Source organism: Pseudorasbora parva, chromosome 20, assembly GCF_024679245.1.
Source record: "Pseudorasbora parva isolate DD20220531a chromosome 20, ASM2467924v1, whole genome shotgun sequence".
NCBI classification, from domain to species: domain Eukaryota; kingdom Metazoa; phylum Chordata; class Actinopteri; order Cypriniformes; family Gobionidae; genus Pseudorasbora; species Pseudorasbora parva.
Genome location: NC_090191.1, coordinates 35,935,223 through 35,962,232, shown reverse-complemented (window position 1 = coordinate 35,962,232; position 27,010 = coordinate 35,935,223). Strand labels below are relative to the sequence as shown.

Below are 27,010 nucleotides of genomic sequence, written 5' to 3'. Positions count from 1 at the left end.
TGGACAGACAAATTTGTTCTAGGAAGAAAAGCTTGAATTCATACTGAAATATCTGATCTTGACACCTTGGCATATCTGAGAATAGTTGTAGAGATGTCTTCTGGAACTTCAGATAAGTCGTATTAAAGTTTTTCAGGGCTTTTTTTTTTTTCTTCAGGAAAAAAATCAGAGAAGCAGGAGAGATAAGTTTCCAGTTGCTCTCCATTTAATGTCATTAGGAGAAACACTAGAAATGTTAAATATATCTTGTTCATGATTTTTCTTTCCTACAGGGGTGGACACCTTAAATAGCATTTAACTAAGCGAATTTGCGTAAGATGTTTTGCTCAGAGTGTTTTCAACAAAACTATCATTGTGTGCTTTGAAATCGAATAGCCCTTGAAGCCCTGAAGATATCACTTATACTGCGGTACAATACTGAAGACTAGCTGTGGGTGTCAGACTCGCCTTCAGCCCGTCTGCTGTCCCAGCCTACATAGAGATGGCAGGCGGAGTAAATTGAACTGATCTGTGTTGATTAAGGTTGAACTGAGGGCAGAAGAGAGCAGGGACTCGAAGGTCACCCCCTTTATCTATAATCACATCACAGCGGAGAGCTACTGGTGGATCAGCGTCTCATAATTACTCATTATTCATGAGTCGGTCAGAGAGAGAGATTCACATGATGTACTGCTCCCTTGTGCTCCTGAAATGGCAGCTACAGGAGATGTTTAGTTAGAATAATGACATAAATGTTAATCCTGATGTTCAGACGGGTGATTACGTGGAATGAACCACCTGTGTTTGTTCCCAACTGTTAAAAGACGGCAAACTAAAACGCAGCGATTAAAGGTTAAAACAACCTCATCAAAACATGTTCCACTTGTTCTGTGGCCTTACTTCTATGTCTGCCGGATCATGCGGTTTTAGGAGATCAATATCCAATCCTTCTTATTACAGATTAATCCCTGAAATATCCCAGCTTCATTAAAACTCTATCTCACAGTGTTTGGAATGCAATTCCAGTGTACTGCAAACTGTATACTGTGCAGTATACTGTATCCTACAATCTGTTTGTTTTAACAAACATTGAAATGCATGGCCAGACAGCAACATAGTGTCAGCCCAGATCCCGGCCACATGTGGATTCCATGCGTACCAGATGTGGGCAGACAGTATGTTGCTGTCTGGGTGCAATCTTTTTGTCAGTCTAACTACATATAACCATAAATATGGGATCTGTGCTGACAAAATGACAGTCAGATGAGGACAGCCTGATCTGTCAGTCAGTATGAGTAAGATCATTTTCATGGGAATGGGGCCACTTATTTTGAGCAATGGGATCTCTAGACGAAATTCCTCAAAATCTAATATGATTCTAATATTAACTATGATAACCTCTTACATTTTGCTTTGTTTATCATAATGGGATTATACTGCTTTTGAAAGAAAGAGAAATTAATGACAGATGAGTAAATAAATCTATCATTTTGGGGTGAACCATCCCTTTAACACCTATAATATCTGTCCTTATCTTTTTGTAAAAGGTATTAATATTATATCAGTTCAATGAACATGTTTATCTTGTGATGTGAAGCATCATTTGAATGAGAATAACCCCAAGGACATTCTTGTTTGTACAACCGATTGCATCAGTGGTTGCCACACCGGCGGCCCATTATTAGACACGATTATCACTGCACAAACAGCAAAAGGGGCAAACCAGAAGACCACGATTCAAAAAAGAGTCCTATTTATCCTTTGATAAACCCTTTCCCTTTCAATCGGGGGTGTCTAGAGAGCCAGAATAGACAGCAGTCAAATTCATCATCGCCTCATATCTCATATAGAGTTCCGCTGCACTGCATACAGTTTATTAAAATGCCTCATGAAGCTGTCGACTCAAAGTGTTCAGAGAACGACGACTCGTTCCAAATGGCTTTGATGCTGATCTGAAATTCAATTGCATTGTGTCAAAGAAGAGCCAAGTCCCAAGATGCCTGCTGCTTGAAGCGCCATCCTTCCCTTTTTTTTTTTTGTTGTTGCTCAAACCGTTTAAGAACTATTGTTAGCAGCTGGGTGGAAAAACAATTTTCAGTCCTAAAAAACAAGACGGAGGTAATTCGGAGGTTAACACAACATTGCACTTAGCTTAATGAAGAACAGAAAGTAAAACGGCACATTGTGTCACGACTCCAGATTCGTGTTGCTCAACACACCCACCTTAAGTGTAGCTCTTTCAGAGAAAGACAAGGAGCAGAAGATAAAGGTGACAGCTAAAGATATACATTGGCGTGATAAAAAAGTTAAGTCGTCTTCTTCTAAGACACATTTCCTTTGGCACAGTGGCCCTGGCTGTGGAGCCAAGGCAGTCATTATGGGTGAAAAACTGTCCCGGTTCAGGGCCCTGACTTTATTGGAATTGCTCGTAAGTGTCACTACGTCACACTTGTTCCCCTGAGGTGTATTACTCCATGGTGAAATAAGTGCTGGGTGATAAAAGAAAATGCTCTATAAGACGTGTCCATGCCAGAGGGAGCCCGCAAACGCCGAAACGGCACTGCACAGCTGTATGGACAATATACCGGCAAAAAAATTTGCCTTTGAGCCAGACAGAGTAGCACAGGATAGTTTTCTGATTAGAGAATGTTTGAGGATTATGAGCTTAATGTATTAGTTTTACAGCCTAAACCAAGAACTAATACTAATTGATTAATTCAAATAAAAATACCATTTACGAATGACATTCGGTTGCGTTAATGGTTCTTGCACATGCACTCTTCCACTGATGCGTAGTAAAATATATGGTTCCCTACAACATATACAGTATATAATCTCCAAAACGGAGTTAAAGAGTTACGCAAAATTAATTTTACATTAAATAGTGGTGGCCATTAGAAGATTGATAAATTGATAAATGCAGTGTTGCATTAAAGTTGAGTAGATTGTATATATTTGTATATGTATTATACATTGCATTAAAAAAAGAAAAAATAAGATGCCACAGATTGTGACATAATATTATAAAGATTCTTATGCGTCTTTCCTTTTTGATAAATTAAAAGTACAGTAACTGTAATGTGACTCCAAAACGAATTACTCTACTGAATTGCTTCTTACTTTGTTATGTTGAAATTTTGTACATGTAGTTGAGACATGTAGTGAAATAGGCACAAAATAAGATTTTTTAGTAGTATTTTATACAAATATGAATTAAATATCGTCGCTATTGGGCAGAAACCCGAATCTCCGTTTCTCATATCGCCATTTTACATATTTTTTCCGTAAATATTAATATTGGTCATTGCAAATATCCAACTAATGAAAAGAATAAAGAGCTTGTGACTAAACCGCATATCTCCGTCAATCGTCAATCCTGTCAGTAAAACCTCATAACTCTGTAAATGCAGTGCTGCGCACACACCTCTGCTTGTTTGCATTGTAAGGGTAAATAAAGAACTGTTTCTTTATTGGTTCACTGCTTTCACACTAGTCAGCGTTTTCTTTACTCAAGAAACAATTTATATGTTTTATGTATTTGAGGAGTGGAGAAGAGTGTCTTACTCTAGCATTTCTTGTTGGCTCATAGCTAATAATAATAAATAGTTAATGCATATTAACAAATTGAATATTATTGTAAACTGTTACTAAGCCACTATCCTGCCTTTAAAGGGAATTCTGTATTGTGAAATAGGAAAAGTCAGAATTTGTCCCATGAGTTTTGTGAACATGGAACTTTCTTTTCTGTAATAACTGTGTTTGGAGTTTCTCTTCTGACAGGTTGAAGCAGACAAATAAGGAGACTCACAGCCCACCTGAAGCCCAGGAGAATGCAGCCCGAGCAGGCATGCCAGCGGAGGCCCCTGCTAATTATCAGACCTCTTCATGACTGACATCTGCCTCCTACCCTATTATTAGGACCAGCGACTTGAAGGGGGAAAAACAGCAAAGAGGGGTTCCACTATGTGCTCTGCAAGCACAACATTGTGATTTTGTGGAGGTGGTATCTGTTTTCATTTTACACAATTAATGAATTTAGATTGGCTGAAGTCTTTTATGGGTTCATAGTAAGATAAGGTCCATCTGGTGACGGATGTAGTCTGGTTTATGATAAGAGGCTTTCTAATCATTATGATCAATGCAGAAAGTAATTGGTTCTGGGTCAGAAGCTAATTGGCACAAATATAGCCCCCTTTCGATGATATACTCCATGAATTTCCCAAATGCATTTTTAGCTTTGTTTTAAATTATGTAGAGCTCAAATAATTAATAACATTATTTCAGTTGTTATTTTAAAGGGTTATTTCTATATGTGACATCAGTTAGTTCATTAGAATCTCTTGAAGCATCGAAAATACATTTTGGTCCAAAAATAACAAAAACTACGACTTTATTCAGCATTGTCTTCTCTTCCATGTTTTTGTTATTTTTAGACCAAAATGTATTTCCGATGCTTCAAGAGATTCTAATGAACTAACTGATGTCACATATGGACTACTTTGATGATGTTTTTATTCCCTTTCAGGATATGGACAGTAAAGTGGGCATACGCTATCGGACTAAATATAAAATATCTTAAACTGTGTTCTGAAGATGAACGGAGGTCTTACAGGTGTGGAACGACATTAGGGTGAGTCATTAATGACATAAATTTAATTTTTGGGTGAACTAACCCTTTAAGAATTACAAAACCTTCCAAAAATGTTCCTATTTAGAATGTACTAACATCAAAGGGGATGAACATGATCTTTTACTCTCTTACCCTCAATCCATAGGTGTAATGACATTCTTCTAACTCATCTGAGTTATTTAAAGGGGGGGTGAAATGCTGTTTCATGCATACTGAGCTTTTTACACCTTTAAAGACTTGGATTCCCATCCTAAACATAGACAAAGTTTCAAAAACTAATGTTGGACGTTTGATGGAGTATTTCTGTGTTAAAAATACTCCTTCCGGTTTCTCACAAGTTTCGGCGAGTTTTTTTCGAGTATGGGTCTACTTAACGTTAAATAGATCGGAAGGTCCTTGTATGGGCTGTACGGGCTCTTCTCCCGGAAGGGTGCGCGCGCGCGTGACTAGAGGGAGAGAGAGGAAATGCACGCCGTAAACACTCTCTCAGGTGCAGATCCAGTCGTCCGTGAACACTTATGACGCACCGCGCTCCACTTTATTCCTTTGGGTGACGTCGAGCGACTTCAACGCTTCAGCACAGCATTCCGGGAAGGCAGCGCTGCATTTGAACCGATTTGAACGCAGAAATGACGGGAAGCTTCAAGGCATCACTTCAGTCGCGTCGCAAAGTGGATTTCCACGGTCACTGCTGTCACAGGACTTCACCAAATCATACCAAAGAAGAGTGTTTTTGACGGAGCGGTCCCAGCGATAAAGATTCGGTCCTGCTTTGGAAGCACCCGGTGAGTAAATCAACTTCAAATGTCTCTGCTATTGGCTACCGTCACATGAGTAAACATCAGTAAACGATACGATCGCGTGCTTCGTCATTCAAATGTGCTAACGGTTACTCCATTGTTGTTCTGTATAACGTTACACTATTCTGACTCTGACGTGCAAAACCGTTTTGCTTGCTCCCTCTATGGTCTAGTCACATACAATAGTCCATAAACCGAATCATGTCCTCATAAACTGCGCGTAAAGACACACAAAGGCCCCTAAATACAGTACATACCACAGAGACGGACATCCTGATGTTGCCGTTTCTCCTGTTCAATTTATTTCAGCCTCAGATTTGATTGTGGATCATTATCTGTATTAGCTGAGATAGATGGGTTTCTCCACGCTTGAGGACATCACCGCTTTGTGCACATTCGTCATTCTTTAGCTCCGCCCACACGATACGCCTCCAGGCGCTCGGTTTTTTCCGGAAAGACTCGGTACAGCCTATATTTCTTTTATAAATATGATAAAACTAAAGACTTTTCGGAGATATGAAGGATGCAATACTACTCTATAGGTACTCAAGATTGACATGAGATTGACTGAAACTGAGTGTTTCACCCCCCCTTTAAAAATGCCCCGGCTAAACCAAGTATTATAATGGCAGTTGATGACAGCCCAAAATTTGAAGCCCAAAAAAGTGTATCCATCCATTATAAAATGGCTAAATTAATAGATGCCTTTAGAAGTTCTGTGTGTTTGTGTAAGAAAAGTATCAATTTTTAAAACTTTTTCAAGTAAAATATCTCGTTTCCAGCAGACCACCTTCCATATTTGTGTAACGGCTCTCGCAGTTAAAAATGATTACATCTGTCGTCATCGTCGTGCCAGTTTTAAAAAAAATTCATAAGTTTAATACAGAAGGTGGTCCCCCTTCTTCTGAAAGAAGATTGTCATATGCACCTAGGGTGGCTTCAGGGTGAGTAAATGATTTTTGGGTGAACTACTTTTATATAACACTATACATTACATGCAAATCATCATCCATTCTTAAGTAGAATTTACAATAGGACTACTATTACGTGATATATAGTTCTACACTCAAGTGGTAGTATTTAGAAATAATGTGTTTTTGCTAAAGGAATACAAGCTATTTGTAGTACTTATTAAATAGCAGTCCATTATAGTACATAATACATATTAGAAATGCAGAACCTTTCTAAAATGTCACTATTTTCCTTCATTCTTTGGTTTCTTATAATAATAGTTTAAAATGAACTGAAATTCAAGTTCAGCGTTAAATTATTCCAGCATGGTGTCTAAACAGGTGATTAAGTCTTCATTTTCTGGCCTCCTGGTGTGAGAAGTAATGCTGATGTCGGCTCTGGAGATTGTAGGCATGGTGATGGTTCGTCTGTCGAGCGTCTGCTCTTTGGTGACCTTGTCCGTCTGAGGCATCTGCGGCTCAGTGGAGCGTTTCTCGGCCGTCTCATGCTCTATCAGTCCCAATGACGGAACACAGCACCCGTATGACTATAAGGGATGCTGGAGTCAACACGATCCGCCAGCCTAACTGACCCCTCTGGTCTAGGGGTCAATGCTGGGGTCGTTCACCGCCTAAAGTCACCCTGATGCACTCGTATGAAAACTCACATGTCCCTTTGATTGGCATTGCACACAAGGATAAGTTCAATCAAAAGGTAAGACGAAACATCCTTTGAAAGCAAAAACAAAAAAAAGAAATTGTCATGCATTCTTGGAAATATACAGTAGCCTATTAGTTACATACATGCTTGACTGTAGTTCACATAAAAGAAATGTGTATTTCCTAAAGTAAAGCAAGCTTTTTCTGGGAAAGCCCAGACTGTTAACATATCTGGAAATAGTATATTTGATATACATATGTAAAATATTATGATATACCAGTAATTTTGTGTATAAACTAAATTAAAATGACAACTGTTGTTTTGGCAAGTACTTTTCTTTTCTTTCAAATAGCGAAAATGTTTTCGTTTAAGTGCATTAAAAATTGTGTATGCAGTACATGGGTATTCTACTACATATGCGAGTGTGCATGTTGTTTCTTTGAAAGCTCCTAGCAGTGCGAGGAACAGGATTCATTCTGCCCTCAGCTCCTGCTGAAGCCAGCCATCAGACACAACAGGGTGATGGTGCGTACAGTTGCCATGGAAATCCAAGACCAGACCACATGCAACAGGGTTCAATGGCTCAAAAAATCTCAAATGAACTGATGTAACAATCTGCATGCAATTAATTTGTGCTGCTTTCAGCTGTTTGCTTTGTGAATGGATGCCTTCTCTTTCAGTTTAGTTCCCTCGGGTTTACTAGTTTTGTATATGAACCTTATTGAGGAATACGGATGTGTTTTATACCACTACAGTTGCAACGCTGAATCTTCGTTATACAGATGGTATTTTCATTGAGAATTATTTTCCACCTATGTGTCAAGGTTTTGCTGATGAGCACATTCTCAAATGCCGTAACTTCACATTTTTACTCCACAGCCATGTTACTCAAGTAGTCATGCATTCTTACAATATCAAATGTTTGCCCTGTAAACATATAAATCATAATTTTCTTTATACTATAGTAGGCAACTTATATTTGCCGTCACAGCTCTGGAGAGCTGCTAGTGAAGGGCTTGGGATGAGATTAAGATAAATGGGAACACGATACTGTAGCTTTCTCAGGGTATTATCATAGTTATTGTTGTCCTCAGTGCACTGTTGTGCAAATGTGTCAATCTCTGACCTCTAGTGGTGGACTGTAGTATAGGGGTTATTGTTTGGCTCGATATGGAGGGATGGTTCACTTTTACTGTGTTTGAATGTTATGTAAGGACTTAGAATATATTCTAAGGACTTGTATTGAATAGATCACTGATCACACTGAGAAAAAAAAATGCGTTGGATTTAAATGATTTAACATTATGTACATCAGTCCCACATGAATGAATTGCATTAAACAAACATGTTCATGTATCTTCAACATCATGGAATGAATACGTTTTAGTGCCTCAATTAAGTAGTTTCAAAGTGAATATTATATGACTTCCTGTGATGATTCAGACATTCAATTTCATATATTCATCCACTTCAATTTCATATGTTACACAACTGAATTATAATACTGCACTAGCTAGCTGACTAACTTTTAGCTAGTAAGAGCACACATTAGCATCTTAAACGCTAAGCATCAACAGCTCCTTCAGCCTAAGCATGCTGGGAACTTACAAGCCCCGCCTGGTTTCAGGTAATGCAACACAAATCATTCATGTAATAAAACACAAACGGATTAAGTTTACTTCAATTTGATTTATATTTAAGTGGACTGAACACAAGCAAATTAAGTTTTGACAAAATGTATAGCAATTGTGGCTTTAGCTCATTTTAATTTAGCAATTTGAACAAGCAGTATAAATATTTTTTTCAGTGCAGTGCGCTCAAGTCATGAGCCATTTGTATTTGTAGAAGAAAGCTAAAATGACACGGATGCTTCAGCAAATGCCTTTTTATCTCAGATTTGGTTTTGTTGTTTTGAAGACATAGTGTTTGCTTTTGTTAACACAATGTCTTCTGAACACTGGGTTTTGATGGGCATGCCGAAATGGAGACTTGGAAGTAAATGCCCACGACTTGGATTGGATAAGATTTGCATATTTATTGAGCTTCAGCTCCACTCTCATATCTATGCCCCTGTCAGTTCACATAAGGGAGAGATAATTTTGGAAGCCGCAATTATTACATGGCCTTCACGATCAGTTGATATAAGCTCGAACTCTGCGTGCACACACACACACACACACACACACACACACACACACGTGCGCAACCAGATCAAGAAAGAATTGAAAAAAACCGACGGGCGTACATTTTTAGCCCAACTGGAAAACACATAGTCCCCGGATTACTATTATACTACATATAAAAAAGACGTTTTACTCACATAAGTTTGTTGCACCATTCCTGTCGGACCCAATATAGAAGGCACAGCATTGTGTCTGCAACTTCAGCACTTGAGGCTTGTTTGCAAACAATTCCGCAGCGAAATGAATCAATTGCGATCTTTCCCACGTGAGCTGGAACTTCAAAAAAAAAAATGAAGTATCACCCATTATGATCCGAAGAAAGCTTATGCAGCGACTGTGTTCTTCCACAATATCTTGCTTGCTATCTTCTTCCACATGGTTATTGCTGCTGGCTATTGATCGACTGAACAGCTCCATGAGTCGGTGGGTGGAGCTACTGAATTAGACGTTTTGTAAAGGCGGCGTTTCGTCATGCGATGACTTAAGGATGAAGCACACAATCGTTTTCTGGGCCTGGTGTCTATAAAAGCTTTTCTTTGACTAAAAAGGAAGTTTTTAGCTCAGATACTTACAGTATAATCTTATATTACCATGACCTTTTATATATCAAAAGGTCAAGGGAAAGTTGATTTCTCAATTCATCACCCCTTTAACATGCAGTAGATCATTACTTTTATCCAGGGATGGGCAGTATTTCAGATACAGGTATTTAAAATACGTATTTGAAATACAAAATACTATTTTGTATTTTGTATTTTAAAGCCTTTGGAAAAAGTCTAATGTAATTTGTATTTAACTACATTTAAGATGTGTATTTTTGTATTATCAAAATACTCAAAATACTTTGAGCCAATCAACCTCTTTATCAGGAGCTGTTTTCATGCATCTACTAGTTCAGACCAGACACGCCTCTCCCCCCAACCCTCCAACATTCATTCACGTGAGCCGCAGCTGTACAACCCAGTCTTGGATTGGCAACTTTACAAAATTGCTGGAATAATGCTGCCTTCACGTGCTCTCGGAATTATCGTATTTACGAGTTTCCTAGGTAAAAAATTGCTCACATTTCAAATGTGAATGCGATGAGCTCGTAATCATGACTTCAAAAGTCGTGGGAATTATCAAATTTCCAATAGCACGTGAAGGCGGCATTAGGTGAGGATGTCATGGTCAATTCTACTTGTTGATTAAAGTAGCTTGTCAAATGTGTTTTATTAAAGCTACACTGTGTAACTTTTTTAGTTTATTTTTTAGTTAAAACCCCTCAGTTCTCTCAAAAATATATGTGCTCATTAATGTATATTTTCTTCTTTCAAGTAATAAAGTATTCTCGTAAGTTTATAATATGCCATTGAAAATACATACGGGTGAGGAGTTCGAATGCTGGTCGCCATGTTGCCCCTCCATCTTGAAAGTACATTAGCCAAAGAGGGACATATCCGTAAATTCAAGCTTTGCCTTTCGCGTTTTAACACTCGATGGCACCGTGTCGAATGTGAAGAGGGGGATTGCTTGAGACTGCTATATACTGACAATTTAAATAACTGCAAATTATAATAGTTTTCTAAAGTAACCTCATCGCTTGAAGGAATACTCATGGACGAGGTCGAACTGGAAGCCATGTTAATCTTGGACTAAAGCGGCCACCGTAGGAGTTAAAACGAAATCGGAATTGAGAGGAACAGAAACTAATATTTACTGGATGGTCATATACCTTTACATCGCTAGATGGGGAAAAGGGATGGGTGATATCATATGACAATACATATCATAGATTCGTACAATGATATAAACTTTAAATCGATGGAACTTTTTCTAAATCGTTTACATAGGCCTATCGGGGTAAACATATATATCTGTCCAGCTTTTAGAGGACAGGAATAATTGGAATGTTGGAGTGGAAAAAGAAGCGATGGCCAATGAGTTATTGATGTAATTTTCTGTTATTATTACTGACGTGAAAGTAAATTCAAATTCAAATTGAAAACGAAATTTTCTAAGCAGTTGCACATATCTAAATATTTTTTTGACATTCAGAATAGGCCCAGATAGATTTCAGCCTAATAGGTATACCTGCACTGAATTGCAAATTTCACATGTATTTGGTGTATTTTCAAAATATAAAATACTGTATTTGTATTTAAATACATTTTTCCTCACAGTATTTTGTATTTGTATTTTAAATACATTTCCATGTATTTATGCCCATCTCTGCTTTACCGCACTCACTGGTCATTTCATTTCCGAACTGCTGCGATACATACAACAACCAACATAATAAAACACAGGCAGTTTCTGATCAAAATGTATGCATTTTTAGCTTCACTCACCAAACATTTTGTAACAAATCGCAACAAAAATTTCTGAATTGCTGCGGTACGAACAATATCCAACATAAAATCTGTTTTGGAAACAACTGAAAGCACTTTTAACTTTAAAAGTGTTGTGAAATATGCAAGAACTGATTAAATATGTGCAAAAATGTGCCACGTGCATGTTTTTACAATGAGTTTGGGTTGGTCAGATCTCAGACACTGTTTTAAATGTGCACTAACACTATTGTCTGTCAACGAACATTGGAGGAAAAAGAGTGTTGTTATGTCTGTATTGAAAATTATATTTCAGTACTGTGTTTATGTTTACAATACAGATCATTACAGTAGCCATCTATTTCAGAAATAAGGTCACCTTTTAGGCTACTGTCAATCAGCTTTCAGTACTTCATGTTTAGGGCTCCAACTGAAAGTAAAAAGCAGAAAACAATTTCATGTGTACTTGCAGGTGTCATAAGGGGAAAGGGAATTTTCTTTCATCTGATCCATATTTTTCTCAAAGCTACTATCTACAGGAGCAGTGGATTGAGGGCAGATGTTTCTCTCAATAGCTCACATTCCATTAGCATAATGATCAAGTGCAACACGGACTAAATATTTGATAGCCAGTTCCAGTGTGTATAAATGTGTGTGTTTGATGTTTGTTTGGTCCTGTCACACTGGGGCTGTTTGAGGTCAGATAAAGGCTGTTCCTGATTGGGGGGGGGGGGATGCCTGAATGCTCCTCACGGTACACCGTACAATTTGAAAATGCCCTAGTTCAGATAAACAACCTGAATATTTGAATATTGAGAATAGTGGAGTTTTTTTTTTTTTTTTTTTTTTTTTAAAGCATGTCAAAACACAGCAACAAGTTCCTCGCTTCATTCTCCTATCAAGAAAAACATGTTCGCTCTGCCCCGGGAACGGGTGCTCTCGTCCGTGTTAAACAGTCGACTCCCCCCTGAGAGCTGGGGTGAAGACAGAAACAGAGCGAGTGTCCCACAGGCTAACAGCTCACACAACACCCCGCAGAGAGAACGACGGCAGCGACGACTCACATAGTTTTCTCTGATCAGTCAAGCATAATGTAATAAAGTGCATGGATCTCGCTAACCATTACCCGTACTACTGCGGCACTCCTGAGGTAAATGATACCGCTGGGTAGTTTTTCTTTTCAGAATGCCCACCTCGGGTGTTTGATGTGCAAGCCTATAGACCTTTTTCAACTGTGATAACACGTTTCCACAAAGTCAACATGAAACGAAAGTTGCAATAGTCTTGCCACAGGCGAGTGAATGGCTTGTACAAGAAAAAAATATGGGATGGGGCTTGATTTTGTCCTTTTGAGAACTGATTGGATGGTTGGGGTTTGGTTGATCTCATGTGAGTGGCAGGTCGTCCCGCCCTTGGACATTTCACGACATTTTACAAGGAGCTGTTTACATCCTTAGACGGAATTATGTGTTTCTATGGCAACACTAATGGCAAAATGAATCTGCAGTGGTGGTCAGGTGGTGCATATTTCACATGGTACAAGTCAGAGCATAGTTTCAAAGTTGTAATTAACAGTTTTACATGAACACTTTTTAGAAGTCAGAATCTAACTGACTATTCGCAAAGACCCGCTCCCTTTAGTACTGTACTATGTCCGACAAGCTATGGTGCTCTCACACCACACAGGTTCTCACGTACAGAAAATACATTGCGGAGCACAGAGGACACTAACAACACACTGACAGACAGGACAGAGCAAGTTACTTTTGAGATGAAACAATTTTTTTATTATTATTATTATTATTATTATTATTAAAACAATAAATAGCGTGTTGTGGCTATCTCATATGTTCTGATCACTGTTGCAGCTGTAGTTAAAGCTGCTCATGAACCGATCATCTCTTCCTTCTAGTTCATTGACAAGCATCAAATTAACTTGAATGGACACTAAAACCATGGCAAGATGTCAGTATACATCGTTTTTCAAGTTCAAGTCCACCAATGTTAAGCTTCTAACTCCCCTGACTGCTTTGTCGGACAAAACGGAAGATTGAGCAATGTGATTGGTCTGATCGCCTGTCAATCAAACTTGTGGTGAAGGGTGAATTGTGGTAATTTCGACGTGGCATGAACGGTTATTTTGATTCAATTTTATAAGGGCACATTAATAAAAAAAATTATGTGCATGGATTAATTATTTGTAATAAATACTGCAATATTCAAATAAAACAATCTATTTCATGGTGACTTTAACATTGTAAATCTAGCAAAGTTTCTTATATTTTCATTTTCTAAAATGTAATGTACATTTTCAACACTACTTGGTATTTTCTTACCTTGGCATTAAATTAGAGAGAAATCAGAGAGCAGATTTTGCATATTTCTCTCTTCAGACCAACATAATCAATCTCTCTATGTTTTTGATTTCCTACACTTTATTTTAATGTGTGCATAATTGTTACAGTGTAATTATATGCGTATTTAAGTACAGAGTAATATTGATTCACTTTTTCCTCTCCAGCTAGCACCAGCATTCTTTTGTAGTTTTATCAACAACTTTGTCCAGATTGGTTTTAGAATGATGATCAAAACATAGAACAGAGTAGAGGGAGCCAATCAACACCCTCAAAGCTTCACAGTCCAATATCTCTTTCTGGGTCGACATTTAATTTGGTAACTTTAGGCAGTTTTGATTTATATGCTGTTTAATGTTTGATGATCTCATTATTTTAAATGTGCATAATGCTGCATTCACTCTATGATTATCATATACATGATTATTGTAAAAAAGTAAGCTTTGCTTTTAAATTGCTCTTGTAATACTTTAATGTCATATGTCGCAGCAAGACAGAATATGTGTGTGAGAGGAGGTCAAGTGGAACTGTGAGGTTACTGGGAGAAGAGGTAAAGAAGGTGCAGGATTGTAAGTACTTAGGGTCAACACTACAGTCCAGGGAAATGGGGAGTGTGGAAAAGAGGTGAAGAAGCGTGTGCAGGCAGGTTGGAATGGGTGGAGAAAAATGTCAGGTCTGTTGTGTGATAAAAGAGTACCAGCAAGAATGAAAGGAAAGGTTTACAGGACAGTAGTGAGACCAGCGATGTTGTATGATTTGGAGACAGTTGCACTGAGGAAAAGACAGGAGGAAGAGCTAGAGGAAGCAGAGCTGAAGATGTTGAGCTTCTCTTTGGGAGTGATGAGGATGAATAGGATCAGGAATGAGTACATCAGAGTGACAGCACATGTGAGATGTTTTGGAGACAACGTTAGAGAGGCCAGGTTGAGATGGTTTGGACATGTTCAGAGGAGGGAGAGTGAATATATTGGTAGAAGGATGCTGAGGTTAGAGCTGCCAGGCAGGAGGTCAAGAGGAAGACCAAAGAGGAGGTTTAGGGATGTAGTGAAGAGGGACATGAAGGTAGTCGGTCTGAGAAAAGAGGATGCAGGGGATAAGACTAGATGGAGGCAGAAGATTAGTGGCGACCCCTGAAGGGAACAGAAGAAGAATACTTTAATGTCATAAACCGGTTGGTCTGCACAGTGCAACTTTAGGTAGAACACACCTTAAATTTGCATTGGTCAGGTGGTACAGCGGCCACATGGTATGTAACTCTCAGAAAATTATGAGTTTACACGTTATAATTACAAGTTCTACAAGCACGTGAAGGCTTTTTACAGTTGCAATTGTTAAGGTAATTATGTAGATTGTAATTGGTGTGAACGCAAATCAAGCCATGCTTATATCGCTTATTTTTGTTTCTTCTTTTCCTTTGTATTGATCCAGAGATTCTGTACACTTTCAGAAGATGCATAATACTGTCAAGTATTATAGCTGAATTCTGCCATGTTTATCTCCTTGCCAGAGCATTTAACAACAGCATTCAAGTAAGAAATGTGCTCTTAATAAAGCTACTAATGTTATTCAGTCAAGAACAGTGAGGGATTTTCTGTTTTTCTTCTGTTCTTTGATTCATATGAATATATAGCATTAGGTACTGTATATTATACTGCTTTCACTTTAGTACACCAGGATTTCTGTACTGGCTGCATACGTGCACAGGCATAACCAATTGTTTTTATGTGAAGTTTGTATGTTTTTGACATAACAGAACATAACCGTGCATTTGACAGTTTAATCACAATAACACATGAAAGAGAGCTAGTCTTGTTTAATAGCCTTCTCACGGACGCCTTCTCACAGACTCTGTGTGCATACGTTGAGTGTGTGTGCTCAAGCTGAGAGTGATACGGCTTTACAACGCATGCAGATGATAATATTTCATGATGATGAAGAAGAACTGCAGTCACATGAGCATTTCTGCTATAGAGATGATCATCATGTTTCAGTTTTAATTCTCTTGTTCACAAGCTGTGAAGGCTTCGCCCTCTGGAGTGGGGAGCAGCAGCTTATTTGCATTTAAAGGAAATGCACACAAAACTGCTCATTTTTCTTAAACCCAAAAAATGCCAATTTTAAAATTGAATATTAAATTATCTGAAACTTCACAGACAAACTCGGAAGTCCTGAGACTTATATTATATCTTGCAAAAAGGGGCATGTTCTTGCTATAGGGTTATGGTAGGATTAGGGTTTGGTTGAGGGTCAATTGCAAGTAAGTATCCATACTTTGCTGTTATTACTATGGTAAGTAATGTGTAACAAGCAGGGATGTAGTGGAGGCTAAACGCACGTAAACGCCGTTTACACACCTCCCAAAATTCAGAAATAGCGTTTACCCACCTCCAAAGTGCGTTTATCCACCTCTAAATAGAGTTTATCCACTTCTAAATAGCCTACAGTTCCTAAGCCATTTTAAATTAAGCTTGTGTCGTTTTAGTTTCATATTGTTCATTTTCATTGGTTGTCTTTCATATCGTGCTGCAACTGTCAGTGAGAGTAGTGGAAAGTTCGGATCATTTTACTGACTCGGATCTTTGAGTCTCGTTCAGCAAAATGAACCAATCTTTTCTCTTCCCGTCTCTATGGGACTGACAGGAAGAACAAAAGACTCGGATCTCACCTGTCGATTCAGAATCAGAACAATCAGAACCCATATGTTGCGTAATGCGCACGTGCAGTCAAAACAAAGTGAACGAATCACTCTCTGAGACAACTCGGTAGTCCCGAGTCATATTAAAGATTCGTTCAAAATGAACGAATCACTCTCTGAGACAACTCGGTAGTCCCGAGTCATATTAAAGATTCGTTCAAAATGAACGAATCACTCTCTGAGACAACTCGGTAGTCCCGAGTCATATTAAAGATTCGTTCAAAATGAACGAATCATTCATGAACGACACGCAACCAAGATTCAAAAATGGATATCCAGAAATTTTCAAAATGACAATTATCCATTTGTAGTATATTTAATCAGCTTGTGACACTTTTCAATCACTTTTCAAGTGGACAAAGAGGCACTCTGGACATTGTTGTGATATTAATTAATCACAGGCAGCTGGTTTATAGAGAGCATGTCGAAACCCTGTAATAAAGCTGTAATGATACAGTGTATTTTGTGTTCAAATAGAACATTTTTGGTTTTATTGTTTTTATAGTTTAGCAAAATCGTCTGTTAATGTCGGCAGCCATTAGGCTACACTTGTGGAAACTACAGTCCAACTTATATTGTCTTTCTTCTGTTAATTACAGAAACTGGGTTTTCTTTAAATTAAAATATGTGGCACCAAATTCATCCTTCTGTCGTTAATCTGCACCTGCCTTATTAGCAATTGGCAAAAACTGAAATTGACAACTATTTTGATAATCGATTAGTCGGCTTAAGTAATTTTTTAAGACAACAGTCAAATTCTTTGATTCCAGCTTGTTTAATGTGAATATGTTCTAGTGTGTTCTCTCATATGTGCTCATATTAGCCACCTTGTATTAGTACGAATTGCCGTGAGATCGGGCTGCATACACCGGTAGGCAGTGGCCCACCTTACCGTGACCACAATGCAGTCACCCAGAATTTATAGTTTACCCACCTCTTTTTTTACCACTACACCTCTGGTAACAAGGACACTGTAAAAAATCTTACCTTTTCCTCTTTTGTAAAGTCATATAAACCAAAAAAAAATAGATGAAATTTAGATGTTACATAATCTAAAATGCAAAAATTATTTGTTGTAGTTTAGACTTCTGAGAACCCTGGACATGTGGAAAAAGTCCATATGCTCACTGCTGCTACCTGGGTGTTTCACCTGCTATGATTCACAGTCTGTTTAGGGTTTTGCCGTGATTTGTAATGGCGCATGCTTTAGAAGTGGATTTATCAAGACCCCCTGCATGCTGGGAGACCACTGACATTTTCGAGTACTGTCTGTCGGCCATGAAAACACCCCTGTCCCATCCCCATCCATAACCAGCTTGCTTGCAAGTGATTAGTGACTTCATTACCCATGAACCACACTGTCACTCTTGGTAGGCGTGTTTTCGGCAAGTGGTTGCTGTGTTGCCAGCGGTGATGGACAGGGAGTGACGTCAGTCTTGTTGTAATAGGGTGGGCATTTGAGAGCAATTTCCTCTATCTGCATGGGGTCACTGGGGAATTGCTTAATGGGAAATCATTATGCAAATCCAATGTAATTAAAACAGAAACCACATGACTCAGAACCGTGTGTGTGTGTGTGTGTGTGTGTGTGTGTGTGTGTGTGTGTGTGTGTGTGTGTGTGTGTGTGTGTGTGTGTGTGTGTGTGTGTGTGTGTGTGTGTGTGTGTGTGTGTGTGTGTGTGTGTGTGTGTGTGTGTGTGTGTGTGTGTGTGTGTGTTAATTTACATCATTAAGCAGGCAAATTAGCAGTAGCCAGAATGAGCAGCTGATTATTTTAGGTTCATGTCTGGTAATGTGTTTGTGGGGGTAAAAAAGGGCCATAACAATTCCAGGACATTCAAGCTGAACATTATATGTGAAATTTGCTTGGCAGTGAAGGGGCCCTTATTTTGGAGTCACTTAAAGGGGAATTATTTCATGCATTGATGATAGTTTGGATGGGTTATTATGCTGTTGGTTAAGAAGCCGCACACAAAATTATCATAATGACGGGGGCAATCCCACAGTGGGCTTGTATTAACATTATTACACAAACCAAGAGTAAGAAATCACTTTAATTCTCCGTAATAACATTTCCTGGAGCACAATATTATTTCTGCTGCAAATCCATTCACTGCTGAGGTTTTCTCATGTTGTAAATGAACATAGAAACACTGTGGCTTTTTCGCTGTCAAGAAAATGCATAAGAACTGATCAATTAAACAGATCTCAGCTCTGTATGTATTCCCGTAGGAAAGAAACATCACAAATGAGATCTCCTTGACAGCAATGAGATGGAGAGCAAATGAAGAATTTTGTCCTCTGATTTTTCTGTTTTTCTAAGAAAAGTTCCAGTTATTTCTCCTCTAGCTCCAGAAGAGACCTCAGCGATGTTTCAGACTGTCCTCATTTGCCAAGAGAAAGTCTGGAATTGAATGCCAAAAACTTCAATATGAACTCCATAATTTCCTCCAATTCCTCCAAGACCATCTGAGGAGGTCTGAGGTATGCTATTTAGAATTCATTTATAATAGCCTGACTGCATTCTCGTCTCATTTGTTGCAAATCTCTTTTAAAGAGATTCTAAGATATTTATACTGCAGTTTAAAATGTTGGGGTCGGTAAGATTATTTAATGTCTATAAAAGAAGTCTTATTCTTACTAAGGTCATAGTACATACCTCTAGGGTTGTTTAGAAGACCATTCAATATAAAACAGTAGAATTACAAATCTTTGACAAAGTAGTTTGTTAGCACAGTTCTTGCATTGTTTGACCCCTAAAACTTTCAGTTACAAGCTTAGGTCTTTAACCTGCATTATCCTTGACCAGTTTAAAGGCCAGGGTCGTGTTATCAGAGATGACAGTGAAGAGTGTGATAGCGACAAATAAAAACCAGCCCTCCTAAAAATAAATGCGATCAGAGGCGCGTGCTGCGGTGCACATGTATTCAATACAGCGCAGACAAGAGCTCATGAGCGATGCGTCATGGGACGTTTGTATTCACTCCATCTTTCAGTGCCTGTCGACAGCTGCCGCTTTCATACTTCAGATTCCACTAAAGGTGTGTGTCCTTCCACCGTCCGAGCTTTGTCTCCCACGTCCCGGACTCAGAGGCTCTTAACATACGCAAAAGCCACACCGACTCGCCGCATAGTCCGTCGCTGAACCATAAAAACCCTTTTGAATGCATTATGGGGTCATGCATTTATCGACCTGAGGCTTTTAGACCAAAAGTTGGCCTCTCAACCTCCCTCAAAACTGCTACTGGAGATAAATGTTCTTGGCATGCCTCTTTCTCCCTGTTTTTATGACTTAAATGCTATGATCCATTTACATGTTCTTCCCAGCAGTCTCGAGGTGATATTCACCTGTAATTAATGCCACGCTCGACTGAATACTAGGACACATTTGAAATTCAGGCCTCCGAGCATTGGTGAATTATAGCATGAGACGGCACTATAAAATGCTCAATTTAACAATTATGTGCATTTATATCTGCAGCACCTGACCATGGGACACCCAGAGTCTTTGTTGTCTTTAGCATGGCTATGGGAATCTTAATCACCTGAATATATGATTTATAATAAATGAGAACTTGTCTTTTATAAAAACCTAATATTTTCAATGCTGGATCAACCACATGCATGTGACTCAGAGTGGTAATGAGTGTTAATTGTGTGTTTGTGTAATTCCAGTACAATGGTGTGCCAAAAGGTGGCATTCATGGGAGGCGCTGTGCTGGGTTATTTTGGTTGGCCATTCACATTTGAGAGGTGACGCATGGATCAATCATTGAAAATCACACTACGTCGTCTCCCTCCGTACATCATTCCTCTGTTCACGCTCCTGGACTCCTCTTCAAAGGTAAGAGCCCCGTATCAATGCTTTTTTATCATTTCTAACAGGCTGCCATAGAAATCAAAGGTCCACTTCAGAGGTCTTTTTAGTTAGAGAGCAAAGAGTGGTTGAAGAGTCTTTTGATTTGAGCAAATGGAAGGGTTTTTCATTTCCTTTGCTTGAGTTTTGTTTATTTTTGCATGTTTTTTAGCTTGAATAATGGCACTAGGGAATGCAGTTTAATAGTGTTGGATGTTGTGAGGTGAATGACAGGGTGTCTGGAACATGACTGGAACGACATTCTGGATGGATTTGGTTGGTCGTAACTCTATATCGTTTGATGTTGCCAGTGTATTTGATATAGTCCTATGAATCATCCCATATTGCTTTACATCATCAAACTCTAGAGCATCATAAACTAATGAGGGCTCTTTATGAAAATTAATTGAAACATATTTTGACTTTAGTTTAAGCTTTGACCTGCAAATTGTAGTTCTAAGGGTGTGTTCACACTTATAGTCATACAGTCCTGGTTCGCTTAGTGTTCATCTGTCATTTTTAACACAGACCCTAAAGATACCAACAAAAAAAAAAATTGCGACAGAACTTGTGGAACATCGTGGAAAAATGCGCTCACTGTATGATGGAGCTGACAACTCGTGGACAGCTTATAAAGTGTGTAAAGGAGTCAAAACAGTGTCAGGAATCCCTCTGTCACACGCAAATGAAGATCTGCTACAAGGAGACGCGGTTCTAACATTGAACTGGGATTGGCATTGGAAGTACTGTATGACAAGGAAAAAACAAGGTATGCTTGTGCAGTCACATCTTATCTTTGGTCTGTGTTTCGTTCATATTTCAACTTTTCAGGGGTCGCGATCCGCTTGTTTGGTGTGCACCAGGGTTCGGATGACGTGTACACTTAATCAAATGAACAGCACTAACAGAGCATCGCCCCAGAGTTTGTTTTAATCAAATCAAACCTACCAAGTGTGAACACACCCTAAACTTGAGGTTCTAGGGAGTATAAACTTTTTTTTTTTTTTTCTTGAACATGAAGGTCAATGACTCGATTTCCTCTTGCCGGTTATATCAAGGACATTAACATTAGCAGAGCCAAAGCCAAAACTAAGTTGCTGTTGAGGATTTGTCATTTAAAACCAGTAAGTGACAGTATTCCCCTCATATTATATCCTTTTTCACTTTGATACACAATAATGTTGCTGGATCCCTCTTTGTTGTCTCAGCTGATTCATCCCATGTACCTTGTGAGTGTGTAAAGTTACACCAGATTTATTTTCACTACATGACAGTTTTCAGACAATGTGTCATCAATATCTCCCTTCACAGGGTTTAATTCATACTGAGAGTGTTTTTGTATGCGCTCCCTATCCACATTCATTCCGCCTGTAAATTTCATCCCTCAGCACCATTTTCCCAGAGGAACCCCATTAACCCCTGTTCAGTGTCATCCTGCCCGCTGTGCAGCGTTCAGTGAGACAGTCAAGGTCACTGTTTTCTCCACGGGGCCAAAATGTCAGGACCCCGATCTCTTTGAACCACAAGCTGTAATGAATGTATCTTTGAAGATACTGAAAAAATCTCTGATGTGCACAGAGAGATGGTTTGCTATATTGGTGGAGTAAAGGTCACGGTTCTTCTCGTGTTTTTTGGGTCACAGTGATGACCGGTATTAAAGCGAAACCCAGCATCCGCTAACTGTCTGCATATCGGAATTGCATTAGTGGATCTGTAGCTTTTGATGTCAAAGAACAGCAGGCTTTATTTAATGCATTTAAACATGCTCCTTTTTTAGGAGCAACCCTTGACTCCGGCGTCACCCTTAATCCACGACAGTTGTTTGGCATTTGACTAGTGATGCCTGACGTGTTTAGATATGAATGGTGAAGTGCTCACTAGTGACCACAATTATTTTGGCTCTCTTTCAGGACTCGCATAGTGTATTTCAGACATGTCTGAGGGGTAAGTATTATCTGTATTAGGCTATTGACCCTGTCAATGTCATACTTGTCCAAAACTGCTTATTTACACCAGGTTATGAACTGTAAGTTCATATTTTCTTTCTAAGCAGCCAACACATATTTTTCCCTTAAATAAAAAACTGGTAGCTCTTTGTGTTTTGTTTGAATTTTGTTTTGTTTTTGTTTTGTTTTTACATGCAATGATTTCTTCACAGACCGGTAAGTGAATTATGAGGGTTTTGTATTAAGTTTTCTTTGCTCCAAAATGTTTCCCTTTTAATAGTTTCCATAATGATTAACAGTTTAAAGTAGCAGCACACGTGGTTATGTCTCTATATATTAAAGTCCAGTGAATGTTGGAATCGATGAACCTAATCCAGCTCTAAATGGCATTTAGTCGCTCAATAATTTAGTAAGACACCGAACAGCATGTTAAAAACTAATCTGCACTGTAAGTTTACTCTGTTCTGCTTAAAACTACAATGTGCCAGTGAGCCCTCAGTTTGGCAGTTCAGACAGTAATCAGGTCAGGCAGTTTAATGCATGCACCACAGAGTGTCTAGATTAGACCACTCACAGGATTGTCTTAACGGGACCACAGAATTTAAAGAGCTTGGCTTAACTCTCCCTGTTCTTACAGAAAAAGGCCAGATCCAAGTACTCTGCAACACGCAGACTTCTGCTAAAGGTAGGTCAGAAACACACACGTATTGGGTTTTCTTGTTATATGGAGACTTTCCATAGACACAATGATTTTCATACTGTACAAACTGTATATTCTATCCCTAACCCTACACCTACCCCCATCATCACAGAAAACGTAGTGTGGTTTATAAGCTGATTGTAGTCATGGGGGACCAAAGTGTCCCACAAGGACATGGATTTTGAATATTAGCATCCTTATTGGGGACATTTAAGGACATTTTGACCCCATACTATAGAGTTTAAAAGGACCACACACTCACACACAAACATACATGGAAGTGAATGAGGAGTGAATGTGAAAAGAAGCAATGTGAAACTTACAGTTTTGTAAAATCACATTAATTCCTCTGTAAATCTGTTTGAAACATTATTTTACAGTAATTTTTTAGGTTTATGATATTTCATTGTTTGCACAATTATATGTGTATATTGTACTTATTTTGTTGTGTGTGTGTGTGTGTGTGTGTGTGTGTGTGTGTGTGTGTGTGTGTGTGTGTGTGTGTGTGTGTGTGTGTGTGTGTGTGTGTGTGTGTGTGTGTGTGTGTGTGTGTGTTTGTGTGTGTGTGTGTGTGTGTGTGCGTGCGTGCGTGCGTGCGTGCGTGCGTGCGTGCGTGCGTGCGTGCGTGCGTGCGTGCGTGTAATCCCTATGTTATGGGGACACAAAGATGGCAATATCTGAAATCCTTGTCCTTGTGGGGACATTTTTAGGTCCCCATGAGGAAAACACCTTATAAATCATACAGAAAGAGTTTTTTTGAGAGAAAGTAAAAATGCAGAATGCTTCCTGTGATGGGTAGGTTTAGGGGCAGGGGCAGTGTAAGGGGATAGAAAATACGGTTTGTACAGAAATCCATTACGCCTATGGAAAGTCCCCATAAAACATGGAAACACTACGTGTGCGTGTGCATGTGCGTGTATGTGTTTGTGTGTGAGTGTGTGTGTGTGTGTGTGTTTTTGTGTTTTTCCTTAAAAAAATTATTCAGCACTGGTTTATTGTCTTTGTGCCATCACACATTATTCACATTAGTGAAATTGGTGCTAAAATAAGCACCAAACACTATTAGTGGACAAAAGTGAGGAATAATGCATTTTGTCCTAGCGTGATACGTCTCTCACTTTTTCCTCGCCTGACCCTTAGAGCAAACTGCTGAGAAAGGCAGAAAGCTTGCTGGTGACAGAAAAAGAGCAGAAAGATTTGGAAAGAGAAAACACCCTGAGGGAAAGAGCACCGCCCCTCAACCTCTCTGGTCTGTCTATCCAAGAACTGCAGGTGCAAAACTTTACTATGTCAGATATTTACATTGAGAGCTTTTACTGCGGCCAGATGACTGTCCCGAATATCTCTGACTATTATAAGCATGGTAAGCATGGTGTTCATGGTGTTTACATTAGCCACTTGAGTTTATGCGTCATCCTTTTGTCATTGCAGGAGCTTTGTAGAGATTTGCACCAAAAGATTGACGTTGTTGATGAAGTGCGATATGACCTCAATATAAAAGTTGCCAGAAATGATGCAGAGGTATGTAAATAGAGAATATACATGCATATAGTTTAGGACCGGTATGATTTTTAAATGATTTTAAAGAAGTCACTTGTGGTCAACATGGCTGCATTTATTTGATCAGAAATACAGTAAAAACTCGAATGTGTTTATTACAGTAATATTTTATGATTACAATTAAAAATAACTGTTTTCTATTAGAATATTTGGTTACACTATTTAAAGGAACTGTATGTAAGAAATGCATTTCAGTTATTCAAATAATGGTCCTGATATGTCACTAGACATTAAGAAATCATGTTAATTTCAAATACTTATATCACTGACAACAGTAGTGCGGCCAGGATATTGTCATTTAAAAGTTGTTATTGCAGCCCTCAGCTGATGTTGATGTTGACATGTTGTGTTTTGGCCTGAAGCTCCTCCCTCCACCGATCTACCAATCATAAAGTCAGTAGTGTTTCAGCGTCCGGGTTGCCAGATTTGCGTTAGTTACCACAGCTGCAGATCTAAAAACGTTCCTGCTGATCCTGCAGCCTATCTGGCAACCTCGAGTCAGGGCGAGGGGGAGAGGGGATACACCGCTCTACAGTCATTTAAAAGGGATTGCAGTACCAGTTTTGCACACAATCTTACATACACGTCCTTTAAGGTGACATGTACTTATTGTACTTCGAATAAGTAATTATGAATAATTTACTGTCATTAATAAAGTACTTACATGCTGTAACATGTAAATATGTCTCCTAACAATTAAGTTACCGAAAATATTTTAAATGTAATTTATTCCTGTGATGCAAAGCTGAATTTTATGCATCCGTGCTGGTGTGATTGAGTGGAGGTGGGGACTAATTAACATATTCATGATTCTTCGTATACTAAATGAAGCAAGGGTGTAGAGTTATAATTCAAGCTATATTAAGGCATGAATAAATTATTTTCACAGGAAAGACATTTAAATATGCCTTTAAATATGCCAGATTAGTTTTAAGGGATAAAATTATTGACTGCCGGGGGACTTTAATTATTCCAAATGGACCCCCGGTGTATATTCTTTAGAAAGTTATTCTGCCGATATAACAATTTTACAGATTTATTAATAAAAACCTGGACTGTTTGTTTGTTACCAGATTCTCTCATTAACTCAGAAGGTCTATGAACTGAAGGGAAAAATGAAGCGGCCGAATCTGAAAAGGGTGAAGAAGTCAGCAGACGCCATGTTAGGAGCGCTAACGGACTCCAGAGTCACGAAAGCTGACTTCAAAGCAAACCTCAAAACAGTTAAAAAGGAAGAAGAAAAGGTAACACGCCAGTTCAGGAGTCACCAGGAGTCCGTCTGGCTGCTTGTACAGGCGTGCTTTCAGCTCATTTGCTCAGATGTGCTGTGTCTAAAGAGACGTGCTGTGTCTATTTTAGAAATCAAGTCATTTCTTTAAAGGCCTAGTGGTGATGAAATGCTGGCATTTAAACCGCCCAGTCTGTCTGTCTGATGCGTGTTGCCACGGTCCGCCGTGCCTGTGCAACCATTTGAGTTGCTCTCATCGCTGTCTTTCTGTCTCACTGAAGCATTTTCTCTCCATCAGAAGGAGGAGGTCACGGACTGGAGAAAAAACGTGGAGGCCATGTCTGGCATGGAGGGCAGAAAGAAGCTTTTCAACTCCGGACAGTAGCCAAAAAGATGCTGCAAAGGATAAAGGGGCATCTTGATACAAAGCTCATGTTGTTTGTTTGAATTTTAATCACCTTGAACATTATTTTATGGTAAATTATTCATTTATTTTGGCAGCCAGCTGTGGCTTGCACGCGATATTAAATTGTGATTTGCTGCGATTAAAACGTATGAGCACTGTCCATGGAGAGTGATTCGATAATAGAGCAACCTCATATTCATATTATATCATATCATCTGTGTAAATATTTGCTTCATATTCAGTGTTGATTGAAACCAGTAAGGCTACTGTTTGCCCTCGGGTGAAGAGCATGATTATTTTATTACCTGTTTGTAGTTTACAAACGGAAAAAAAATGTTTAATTTTTAATAAAAGCTTATTGAGTGAATTCGGAAATCGGAGTCCTTCATTAAAAGATCAAACATTTGATTAAAACACGCTTTAATGTCAATGCCACAGGAACTGCATGTTAAATAACCAGTTCGAAGCAGTTTTAGCTGTTGACCTACAGATGGCGCTCTGCATTTATATTACATTGACTGAACTGACATTATCGCAACAGCAGAGGGAGAAATAGTCACGCAAACCTCTAAGCAGGCCTGAAGCCTTAAATAAACAGTGTGATCGCCACAACTAGTTTATCAGTAAAGATATGCATCAACTGGTTAACATGTGAAATATGACATTTTGTCTGTGGACAGGTTTAGTGTTGTTTAGAAAAGGAAGTCAAGGAAGTTGAAGGGAAGAAATGTGGGTGGCACTGTATCCTCTATTA

The 27,010-nt window shown here is 38.8% G+C and overlaps 1 protein-coding gene across 1 annotated transcript; it reads left to right on the top strand.

The window, feature by feature from the left end:
* Positions 1-20,320: 20,320 nt before the first annotated feature.
* tnni4a (troponin I4a) lies at positions 20,321-26,623 on the top strand. Its single transcript, XM_067427508.1, has 6 exons — positions 20,321-20,404; positions 23,000-23,047; positions 24,203-24,334; positions 24,494-24,583; positions 25,696-25,866; positions 26,149-26,623. Exons 1-6 carry the CDS (start codon positions 20,321-20,323, stop codon positions 26,233-26,235), a joined length of 612 nt encoding a protein of 203 aa, XP_067283609.1. The 3' UTR covers positions 26,236-26,623.
* Positions 26,624-27,010: the final 387 nt, after the last annotated feature.